Here is a 12,931-nt window from a genome sequence, read left to right on the forward strand (position 1 = left end):
GTGCCATTGTTTCAGCCTTCATATCCTACTGTACTTACACTGCACACTGCACTACAGGGCTGTCTCACACCGCTTAGTTTTACAATGCTGAGCATAGATAAGGCCCCAGACACCACCATTACATACATGTCAATAGCAAATCCAATGTCAGATACGCGGTTAAACCTCTGTGTAATGTTTCTTTTTCTTTTCCCAGTAAATGTTTCCATTTTAATGAAATTGAAAATACCTAACTTGCTTTACTCCAAACTAATGAATATGTTAGCACCATCAGAAGATTTTTCTAGCAATTTTAAGAACAGGACAAAGAGGAAAAGAAACAGCTATTCATTCTGTCTCCTTGTTGAGTCAGCACTAGGATCATTATTTTTAATAAAAAGGCAGAAATATTTATGCCTGAAGGACTCAGATTTGTTGAAGCTTAAGAGCTATGATAGAAACAAACATTTTCTCTTCCATTCAGTATTTACATATAAAAAACATCCACTCTGCATACAGTTCCTGTCACTGTATCTGACTGAATAACAGTGTATGGATAATATTTTACAGGAAAGAATGCTGAGGTATGTAACTATTAATATTAAATATGAATCTGAAATCTGTTTTGATGCTTTCTTACCAAAAGCAAAAATATACTCATGGAAGACTGCCAGAAGAACAGTAAAGTGGCCTTAAATGAATATCTAGTGAAAAAGTACATTTTCTTTGCATCGTTAAATTCTGTATTAGCTTGGTAGGCATGATGCTATAGCAGAGGCTTGTGAAGCATTCAGGTGCTATTGGTCCCCTAGCTGTGGGCTTCAGATTCCAGTGATAAGAAGGCTCATTATTCATCATCCTTTACTGTTCTCCTTCCTTTCTTGGTGTGAACATCAGCACAAGCCTCAGTCATTCAACTCATAACATTTATCAGTTGCATATCTCCTCATTTCTATCAGCCATATTCAAAATACATCAATTCTTCCACCACTTTTAACAACCAATTTTAATTTCTTCCTGTCCATATTAGTAAAATGACCCCCCAGGTTTGCATCATCTTGCATATCACCCACTGCAATCTCCTCTCCCCTCTGATTTGCTTCCCAGCAAATTTGCTTTCCTCTCACCTAGCAGGAAAGAGTGGCACAAGGGAAACACTTCTACCCTCAGAGCTCTCTAATATGTACCAGTTCGTTACCATATGTCTTTGCTTTTTGCCTTTTTTGTTTCCTTTTTTTTTTTCAGAGTTGGTGTAGATCCAGATGAAGATCTGAAAGTAGAAGCTGCAAGCCAGGTATGTCAGGATTTTAGACATACATGCTGAATTAAAAAACGTTCAATTATTGGCAGATCATGTTTATCAAAAATAGTGTTATAGCTGAAAATGCTTATAACAGGCAGGCTGGCAGGTTGAAAATAAGAAGGTGCTGCAAAGGATCTTTATTGTATAAGGTACAAAGATAAGATTTTTTGTTTCCAATATGTATGCACTCATGAAAATTTTGTAACTAAAAATATTATTGAGTTTTGAAGAAAATTGTAAGTGCAAAAATATCCTGAAAAGTCTAATAAACAAATGAATAGGAGTATTGCCTTCATAAATCCAAAAATTTATCACCTTCCAAATGCTGCATTTATGGAAATGAGACAACTCAGAACAATGTTTAATGCCCTGGAATACAAAAGGAGAATGTGTTGTGTTCAATTCTAGTAAGTCAGGTTTCTGCAAATATTTTTTAGTTATTTTTCACATGAAAACCTAAGTACATTGTGAACTTGAAAACTTTAAAGGCGGCTATTTAACAAGCTGCAGCTGTTCATCTGCCACCTTCCCTCTTTTGTCATACATGTATGGCAGTTTCAAATACAGCACTGCCTGCAACAGTAGAAATCTACAGAAAGTCAATACAGAGATATAACATCTGCTTCAGTGTGGTAAGAGCAGTACAACTAGGGAGAAGCAACACTACAGCTGACAAGTTGCCAAAGCAAAAAGTGCCTAATACTAAGTGTGTTCCTATTTAATAATAATACCATCCCATGCATCCTCTCAGACTGCACAACTGGAACTGAAATTGAAATCACCCAGCAGCAATATAAATATAAAAAATAAGTTAAGGGAAGACATGAATAAGATACTCTATTCACTTGAAAATACATTAAAGATATCATTAGGCAGAAATTTAATATATCTTACATACTGAGTATTCTTAGCTTTTACACATTTGGACATATCAAGGCATTTAGGGTCTCCATTTTCACTGAAACTGAATGGAATTCAGGTGTCTAACTGTCCTAATGTTTATTTGGAAAAAAGGAAAAAATATTATTCATAACTGATCATATCTTCAGTCACTATTAACAGTCACTATTAACAGGCCTAGCATAACACCCTATTGCATCAGGCCAAGATACTGATTTATTGTGAGTCTGAGGGGACTAATCACTAATACCACTCTCCTAAGCATCTTGGTAGGAATTCCTGCAGTGCCTCTGACCAAGGCCTGGACACAGAACCTTAATCTTAATCTATTCTTGATTGGATTTTAAAGATATATCATTTCAGAAATTTTTTACTTTGCAGTATTCATGAAACATCAAAGATCAGAGAAGGCTGAATACAGTATAAAATTGACTATATGTATGTTTTGTGAAAACCCAATTTCTTCAGAAGTTAATAGGCATCTAATTTTCTCCTTTGATTAAAAACAAAAATAATCATGTTTATGAATAGCAATAATATATCCAGTGTCCCAGCTGTGCCCTGTGAATTAACACCTATCTCGTTTGGCAAAACTCAGCAATACAACACAGAAGGCGTAAACAAATATAACACTTTCCATGCTCTATTGTGTCCCAAATTGGCACTACTTATAGTAGTAGAATTTTACATTAGAAGATAGGTTTGCTGCTCAGATTATTCTTCTCCTTCTCCCCACCCCACCACCACCACCCCTGCTGTGGTATTGTATTTTCATCTGTCTAATTTTTCTGTATTTGACAACTCAGTCTTTTACTAATTCAAACCTTTTCCGCATTCTCTGTAGCTCTCTTGGTTTTAACTTAGTACCTACGGCAGTTATTCAATTTATGCCAGGTTATTTCTTTTCATTTCCTCTTTCATCTGCCTAATGCCTCCTCTTTCCCTTTGTTGTCTCTTTTCTTTCCCTTTATTTCTTTTATTTCTAAATGTGATGGGTTTGTTTAGTTTACATTTTATTCCTATGTTAGTGTGTCTTCACAGCCAAAACAGTTGTTTTTCTTGCATATATCCCTGAACAAATAGCATATCAAGTGCCAGCATCTCCCTCTCCCAGTTCAAGCTCTCTCCCAGCTGAACTTTAAACCACATGTCAAATCTCAGTGCTGTTAATTGGACCTTCAGGGACACTGTACCAGAAATAAAACCTGAATATTTTGTCAGGAATAGGATGTTTAAAGGACAGTAAAATTAGCAGAAAATAAACTGCTAGACTCCTCCCTTCTCAGCCAGAGAATGGAAGCCACAAGGTCTGCTGCAGAGGCTGGAATTTATCTCCTCTGCAACCACTCGAACTACCAGGACGTAGGGTACCTTGCTGTGGGAGCCTCTCAATCCATATCTGTAACCTGTCCTGGATTTTTGGGGGGCAGAAAAAGCCTTAAAACACCTTCTACCTCATGAGTACTGTGTCAGAGGGATAGCAGTTACATGTCTGCATAACCCTTTTCCTTTCATACTTCATCTTGATCTCCCTTCTTTCCTTCCTTTCCCTTCCACAAATTAAATTTTCTCTTCTTTCAAGGAATTATATTTAGTCAAGACTTCCATGTACACAGTTGTTTCTGGACTTCTGATTATGCTCTATTCTGGACTGGCTCAACCAGTAATTTTGGCAACCAGCTAGAAGAAAATTCCAGCTGAAGTTGTAAGACCTGGAATCCAGGGCTCCTTCCCTAGCAAAAACGTAGAGCCTTTTAATGTATAACTAACATCTGGACTTCACTATACTGTGACCTCACCCATCAAAAGCATCCCAGTTTTTGTGTCAGTTCTGCTTTGTCTTTCCTTAAATATGTTTATCATCATATCAATATCACAATATAAACATAAACAGAAGAAATAATGGCCCAATATTCATATCCATTTATTTACTGGACTGTCATAACTCCATTTTCAAAATTTAATTGCATAAATGCATACTACAGTTAATATATTATTTCATAGAAAATATATAAAAACAAGCAAAAACAGTTTGGTGCATATCACATACATTCATGTATAAATATCAAAAACTAACTCTGATAAACAGAATGCAGGATAAATAACCACGGAACAGAGCTACAAAGTTGATCTGTTAAAGGCAAAACCTTTTACGGCAGTGGGCTTTTTAACTAATTTCTCATTAAAAAAAAAAAAAGAAGTCAATAACATATTTTCTTCAGATGATTTATGTATCTCAGAAATTCTGCTAGGTTAATCTCTACCAAGACTGTAAGAATATATTCTCTACAAGCATTTGGGGAAAATATTGTAGATTTAGTATTGATCTCAGGAGAAAACTAAATAGCATGCAAAACACCTATCAATATCATCTCTGTCAAACTAACGTTCATAGTTTATTTAACCATCCCTATGTCTTTATTAGTATAATGAGGAAATTATTTATACTTTCCCCATCAGTTACATCTGCCAGTTGGTTGGTGAATTTATTGGAAGTACTAATGAGAATAATCTCCATATGGGTAATTCCCAAGACAAACGTGAGAAACACTGACATTCTCACTTCCCAGAGAGAAAATTGTTGTCCCGAAGACGCAGTGGAATGCCTCCCCCTACTTCTACCTCTCTGAACTGTAGGGAAAGTAAAAAGATAGGGTTTAAGATCATAGGATCCAAGGATCTGCTATAGCCCAAAACCATTCACACCTGCATCTCCTGCTGTCCCTTGACTGTACTGTTTACGCAGGAGCTGCCCTACAGATAACTACCCAGATTCCCATTAATGCAAAAGCACCTAACGAGACACAGATTTCATATACAAAAGGAAGAAGGCAAAACATGTCAAACTCGCAGAACTCAAACAAGCCAGAAGTTACATGCCACCAGAGCAGGTGCTGAGCAAGGCAGCAACAAACATTAATGCAAGAAATAAAAGCAGGTCCAGATCAGGACCAGCAGGATTATACTCTCATGCAGACTTTGTCCACTACTTTGTACAGGAAAAATTCATGTTCCAATATGAGGAATCTTTTGGAAAGAGGAGTTAACTAACAACACTATGACTTGTTGAAACATCAGTAGTCAAATGAAAGACACAGGCCATTTACAGAGCTCTCTGTGCTTTTGACTAGCCTTCCTCTGCATTGCACTCATTGGCTGCTTGCTGCATTTCACTCCACAATTTCCATGCCTGTCCTTCTCTTTCTCATCTCTATCCCTGTCCACCCTAGTCCTTCACACTCTTTTTTTCAGTGTTCTTTTTGTGCTGACCTAACACAGACCTTACCTGCCATCATGCTTACTGCTTAAATGTTTCAACCCTTTTCCCAGTCTGTATCTATTTTGCCAAAAGGCACTATTAGATATTCAGGGCTTACAAGAGTGTTCTGCTGCTCAGAGATTAGTGCCATCTTCCTCAACTCCAGCCTCCCCAGTTACTAGAGGGAGTTACTAAAGTACTCAATTCCGTTACAGGGAAACAGATCCCAAGAACAATATTTGGTCTCTTTGGTGCATTTGTAAGTTCACTGTGACCACCTTTGACATTAGCAAAATTGTAACAGCTACAATATCGTTTCTGTCTCCATATAACCTTATTCAAAACTCAGTGAAATCAATGTAAAAGTTCCCACGTACAGGTTGGCTTGGAACTAGACCTTACAGTTTTGAGGATCAGACCATTGACATTATTATCATCAGCCTATTTACTTGTATGTTAATATATAATAAGAGATTACATTTGTAATAATTAAATTTGTTTAAAATTGCATGAAGAAAAATATTCCCATTAAAAAATAATCTAACTTGCAACAAAACACAAACAATAATGAAGTAACCTTGGAGAACTAGCAATCCCATCCCTAATTCCATCCTGCCACTAATTCTTCTGCTAGTACTGATGTGATGCCTAAAGTATGACCAAACTAGCTGCCTTAATACATTAGAAACAGTCACCTGTACAATTCCAAATTATGACCCTGAGTAAAAGGACAGTCCACCTATCTACCTGTGCAGCACACCTCAGAACTGTCTGGCAGAATGAAAAGCAGCATATTTTGAGTCTTGTTCACACAAGTTGTGTTCCTCTCCCCTCGGAAAGAACCACAGAAAGAAAAGCAGTGTCATAATTTTAGAATATCACAATCCCTTTGGGAGCGACATTCTGTTAGACATACACAAATAGCATTTGATCTTGTAGGAGTAAACTGAAGAAATCCCGCAATGGCAATTAAATCGAAATACCGCTTTATTGATCTCAGAATAAAATGCTTCTCAGCTGCTTAATAAAATTGGAATCATTAATAAAAGTCAATGCTGCACTCTTCCAATGAGTACAGAGCAATGAGAAATGTGCTATAAGAGCCAATTTACTCCTGAACTGATTCACAGAGATGACATTTGTGCACCAAAGAAGCTTTTTAAATTAAAAAGTGCAGTTAATTGTAATTCAGTCTGACATGTATTTTTAATATCAGAACTCCATGTTTTATTTATGTTATAAAAATGCTTTTCATTTCATTCATTTATTTTGCAGAGTGCATCTAACTTGGACAAAAATACTACCAAAGCTGAGAGTGCATGGCTGGTCAGAATATGGTATGGCTTTGACCACAAGTATCCTTTTCTGTTATAAGCCATAGACGATGGTTGCATTACAACTGGCACCTTGAAAATACTTAAGAATTCAAAAATTATTTTACTTTACAAAACAAAAGTGTAATTTATTTTAAACATGTTTGAGTAAGGATTAGAATTTAAAGTTCAAAGAAACAGAATGTCTAGAGAAGCTGGGCAGTGCAGTGGTAGTACATTCTGATTGAGTAAGAACAAGCTAAGCTGTGCTCTACAAGAGTATATAGACAATAGATTTCAATTTTAACCTTTTTAAATTCCAGAATAGAACTTATCCACTTATTAATCAGGTAACATGTAAATTCTGCATTTGGGAAACCAGGAGGTTTGAGACTGAGGCAGCCCAGTGGCTGCTGCCTGCCCACATATTCAGAAAGCAGTAACTACCCAAGCAAAAGTAAAGATAAGACAACCCTGGTTTACCCACACCTCTTAGAAACAGAGAAAGATGCACCCACTGTGGAGATATAGTTCCCAGGACTTCCCTGGAGCTCGAACTTCCTATTCCCCAGATTCCCCAGCCTTTGTGCTTCTATTCACATTCCTACTGAGGCACATATGGAAGAGATCTTGAATATGGGTGTCTGATGCTTTATTCTAGAAAGTCTGGTTTCCATGTCTCTTGCATTTCACGAAAATATTTCAAGTTATTTTTTTAAAATATTCTTAAAAAGAACATCCTCCCAAAGCCAAGGCAGAACAAACAGACAGATGTGTTGTCAGTAGTGCCTGTGCAAAGACAGTAAAAGCTACCATCCTAATTTATTATCATTTTAGACTGACTTTGAAAAGCCTTTGCATAGCTATCAGCGAGATCCCACAATAACAATCATGCCTTAAGCCTTTACCAGAGATGCACGATGCATACAAGAGAAGCCTGTCTGACTTCCATGCGTGCTGGCACAGGAGCTGAACAGGGACAGCTCTACTGGCCATCTCCATTATTCAACAGCACATCTACTGGTCCACTACCCTGCACTACTGAGCAGAGATTAATGTTTAGGCTACATGTATGTTTTTTTGATGCCAGCTGTAGCAAGCTAGGATGAAATATTTCACCTGATAAAATATAACTCTTTGGGAATACAGCTTCCTTAGGGAGTTCAAGTGAAGTTATCCTTCAAAGAGACTTTTGATGAAAAAACCATTTTTTTGTTAAAAATGAATGTATTGCCCTAAATTAATCTACCAGAGCAGTTTTAAATGCCAAAAAGCACTTAGCATTAAAATGTTTCCCTAAGATAATTTTCCCAGAATAATTGGAAATAGTAGGTGAATGCTATATAAAAGGGGGAAAATATGTTTAAATATTAATGCCGAGTACCAGCATAACTGGCTTAAACTTCCACCCAGCCCCACTTCCTTTTCAGAAGGAATAGCCTATGGTGGTTGTGCTATATCTTAGAAACTAAAAATTTCTTCTTATAGGAAAGAAAATATGAATGGAGGGGTAGGGGGGTGGGAATTGCTCCAAAGAGGGGGGAAAAAAAAAAAAAAAAGAAAGCACAAAATCTTGGTAGGCAAGAACAGGACAAAGGCATGAGTTAAAAAAAAAAAGACGACATGAAAACAGCAACTAGGATAGAGCTAGAAAACAAGGGACAGAGACAGAAGAGAAAGAGAAATCAATATGAAAAAGACAACAGTACGTGCAAAAGAAAGAACTGTAGAAGGCACCAGAAGCACTATTTCTTGGAGGTTATCTGTTTAGTAGTGATCTTGAATATGGGTGTCTGATGCTTTAATCCTAGAAAGCCTGGTTTCTGTCTTTTGCATTTCAAGAAAATATTTTCAGTGTTTTCTAAAAAATATTCTTAAAAATAACAAACATATTCATATCTTCCAGTCAAGTCAATCTTTCTTTAGAATTCAGATTTTCAGAGATTACAGCCCTGCCATTATCCTAAAAATATATTTTTATTAAAAATAATACTTCCACATTTTACTAATCCTAAAAATGTATGCCCAGACACCTGCATAGAATAATGGTTCAACCCAGTAATGCTGTGACTCACAGCTCTGAGCATTTCTTTGGTATGTCTATTTCTGAAAGACATTCTTTTCAGGGAGAGAGAAATTATCCACCCAAACTCTCTTTTGCTTTATTCCTGCATAACGTTACAAAGCTGTGCTGCTAAATTTGGAGCAAGAAATTGTCATGTAGCACAGTATTTATGCCCAATACAAGATTGCATAGAAGATTATGATAAAGTTTTCAAAGAAAAGATAGAGCAAAATAATAATCTGGTTATATACTTCGAAAGCATACAAGACTGACATTTCTAGATTGACATTTGTTCTTAGGCATTAACACAAACCTACCCACTCTTCTGGCAACAACATCTCTTACGCCTATTTATGTCACAAGGGAAAAGCAAGAGGGAGGAAATACCAATGAGGAAATCAAAAAGTTGTGCTGATCCTTGCTGTCCCTGTGAATGATATCCACTTAGTTCAGTAGTCTTAGGCAATGGCAATGTGCCACACTAGGGTAGAACTATACAAAAAAACCTGAAATCCCGTTTGGGAATCAAATTGTATTTTTATTCTGACAGAAACAGTAGCAGCCTAATCTGGAGCCAGCTAGGTTCAAAAAGGGCTGGGTTTTTTAAGCAAAAGTCTTTGAATCAGGTATTGACACCTAAGAAAAACATATCATTCTCTAAAATCTAGACTAAGAAATATTAATTTTAGAATAAAAAAACCAAAGAACAGATCGTTTCAGTACTTAAAGGTATCCTCTTGGATTTTCATCTCAATAAATTAAATAAGGAAAATGCAATATAAGATACTTGGTATCTGACAGCGGGTAAATTCCAGTGAATTTTTTCCAGCTACTTTGTTTTTACAGCTTACAATGCATTACCGTTTGAAGCTGTAATATTCTACTTAAGGCTAGTGGAAAAGTAAGAGAATAAACAAAGGTATTTCAAGAACTTATCAAGGAAAAAAACCCCAAGATCTATAATCCAGTACTATGTACATGGCTTTATATTGCGTGACTTTTTTCAAGACAGATATAGCCCAGTTTAGCTAACAAATAAGTACGTGGACATTTCATCCTGTGTATATAAAGGCAGAGCTCAAACAAACGGTGAGCAAAGTTGTCCCATTCCAGAGCATCCCACAATAAAATTGTAACTTTGCTCCCAGGTAGTAGCAATTTGCTTCTAACACTTCTCAGTCCCAAATATCTTTACTTTCTTACTCCAGCAAATATCACTGGTTTTTGCCTGCTTAGTCCCAAGACACTGTGCACCTGACCAGAGTTAGAATTCCTCCTCTACACAGGCCAGTAATCCCAGTTACAATCTACCACTAAAAATGAAGGTAAAATCAATAAGTGTCTTGCAAACAATCTTCACCAGTTTTTCCAGCTACTTTAGACTAAACTCCTGCAGTTTTTTTCTGGTTTAATATGATCTTACACAAAGCTTTTTGTCCACTAACGCTTCTTTCTCTGTATTCATATAGTTTTGCTTCCTCATGTGGGGCATTTTTGCTCTTACTGGCTGCTCTGTAGCATTAGTCAGAAAGATGACTACACTGTTCTCCTGGCTTCTCATGCTCTATAACGAAAGGAGAATGAGGGATTTGGGATTGCTGCACTCACACAAAAGTGCAAAAATAACTGAAGATGAAAAAAAGAGAGCATAATGTAAGTGCTAAGATGTTTCCATCCATAAATGCTCACCACCTTCATAAAGAGAAGCCTACATGATACTGCAGGATATGTACTTCAATAGTACACACTGAAACTTGCACTGAGAAAAAAAGAGTAGTTACTGCGCAACAGGAAAATGTGTGCAAGATTACCATAGAAGAAAGAAGGGAAGGAAGAGGGACAAAGACTTCAAATGCACAGTAAGTTTCTTTGACTATTTAGGTATGTATTAAATTGCAAGACAGACCTTGGGCCCATCTGCAGCCAAAACTAACATGGGGTTTTTTTCTGGCAATGGGGTGAGGATGAGATTGCATGTGATGTGGTCCTCCAAGATTAAACAACATGACCAGAGCACTAATGCTGTATATATGATGGCATATACAAGGGTGAGAAGGAGAAAGAGATACAATGATTGTTGTTAGCTGGCTAGTATGGGTAATACAAATATCACAATGACAGACCTACTGCATCCTTGACACTGCTCCAAGCTACCAACTAGCAACGTAGCTCTCACTTGCACAGAGGTTTGCTTTTCAAGCAGCTCACATACATGCTGCTATGAATAGAGTAGGAGGAAAGCTCTCTCCTTCTTTACAGATTTCTTTTCAATCTGAAAAACTAACATTCAGTTACACAGAATAGAAGCAGGAGTCTGGGACAGAGAGCACCAATTCTCCATAAAGCAACTTCTAAAGTGTTTCTACTTGAACTGCAGTTACCCATCATTCAGATGCATTCCTTTCAGTTTAAAAAGGGGTTGTATGTGTCCTTTGCACTTACCTGAAATCAATCAGCTAAAAGGAACTGTATTATTTGTAGACTTCAAAAGTTTATCCTCCTTAACTTATCAGGGCACCTATCATTTTATTTCTCTGGTGCTTTGTATGTGGATAAAACAGACATAATGGCTGCTTATGAAGTAAGATAAGTACTATTCTATACCTGTGAAAAAATGGAAAAGCTACTAAACCCAAAAGTGCATTTCAGGGTGAACTGACAATCAAAGAAAAAATGCAGCGTTTTATGGTCTTCAGCTGAATTTTCCTTAAAGGATGACTTGCCACTCTCATATCAGAAACAGACATCTTTAGAAGGAAAAGACAAGAGGCTGTAAGCATGCACGTGCACACCATTTTCTTTTACCTGCTGGATAACTGAGTTTCTTAGTTGCTAATATTCTGATTTGGTATTCTTTATCACCCCAGTGACAACAGCAAAGTAGCTCACAGTGTCCTAGTTTTGGACCAGAACCTCATTTTGCTAGACAGTTTTCAGACAGAGAAAAGACAGTCTTATCTCTGAGAGACTACAGTCTAATTACGAATCAAAGATGCATCAGATAATGCAATGTAAGCAAATTCAGGTACCACACAAACAGTAATGTAGAACTGGCTAGCACGAAAGGTAGACGTTATAGCATAGATATGCCAATAGAGCACAATAATCAGTTTTGCAGTGTCACAAGCAGACCATAAGAAAAGCTGAGATTAATTCACTTACTAAGAGTTGTGCTTTCAAGTGGATATCATAACATGAACATGACACAAGAGCAGCAGACTATCGTAAGGCTTTCTCAAACACTGCAAACTTGAGTAGCACAGAGTCCCTAGAAGGTATTTTATCTATAGCAACAATTGCCTGAACTTGGTTCAAAACTCACTCCAACAATACATTTCCAAGTACATGATCTAGAAAAAACTCATTGTTCTTTTTACAGCACAGATAATCAGTATATCTGATTTGGTGCTATTTCCTGACCCTTTCCAAGGACACAAGATTGTTGAAACTCTGCAAATTAACCTAATAAATAAACATGGCTAATGATTAACCAGAATAATAAGTGACCTCGGTTTGTCCTCCATTCACAGAAACCTGGATAAATAACTCTTAAACAATTCCACACTGAATATGCAAGTAAAATCATTCTCATTTGTAAAGTTTCTCTCACGTAAAGTCATTGAAAATCTCAATCATGTCCATGTATTTTTACAAGAAAAAATTACTAAACATGAGTTAAATAACAAGTATGAAAGCAAAGTTAAATACAGTCTTAAATGAAAAATCTCTGGTTCCATTACAAGATTTGACATGATCCCTTTCACCCTTCCATTGCATAGACACATACATAAAGATTATCAGTAATAGTTTCTTGATATTTTTATTGCAAAAAATAAATCTTTGAACCCACTCTTTCTCCACCACAGTTTTGAAGGAAAAAGGGAGATGCAGGAATTTTGGTTCCACAAAATATAACCAAAAAGAGACAAAGTTTGAAGTTTTTACTACTTAGTTTTTTTCATCCTGGCACTAAGGTTCACTACACTGCAAAAAAGTCTATGTACATGTTTAAAACAAAACAAAAAGGGAAAAAAAAAAAAAAAAAAAAGAAGTTATGGAGAAAAGGAACTGACAAGGGAAGACAATAGAAAGATCAGATTCTTTTTCATAGC

At 36.6% G+C, this 12,931-nt stretch overlaps 1 protein-coding gene across 1 annotated transcript in view; it reads left to right on the forward strand.

The window, feature by feature from the left end:
• Nucleotides 1-12,931, forward strand: part of SLC9A9 (solute carrier family 9 member A9) — a 208,888-nt gene that overhangs the window by 149,430 nt on the left and 46,527 nt on the right. Inside the window, 2 exon segments of the mRNA XM_056358878.1 lie at nt 1,225-1,273; nt 6,717-6,796. Coding sequence (XP_056214853.1) covers nt 1,225-1,273; nt 6,717-6,796 — 129 coding nt within the window.

Source organism: Falco biarmicus, chromosome 13 (assembly GCF_023638135.1).
Source record: "Falco biarmicus isolate bFalBia1 chromosome 13, bFalBia1.pri, whole genome shotgun sequence".
In the NCBI taxonomy this organism is placed as follows: domain Eukaryota; kingdom Metazoa; phylum Chordata; class Aves; order Falconiformes; family Falconidae; genus Falco; species Falco biarmicus.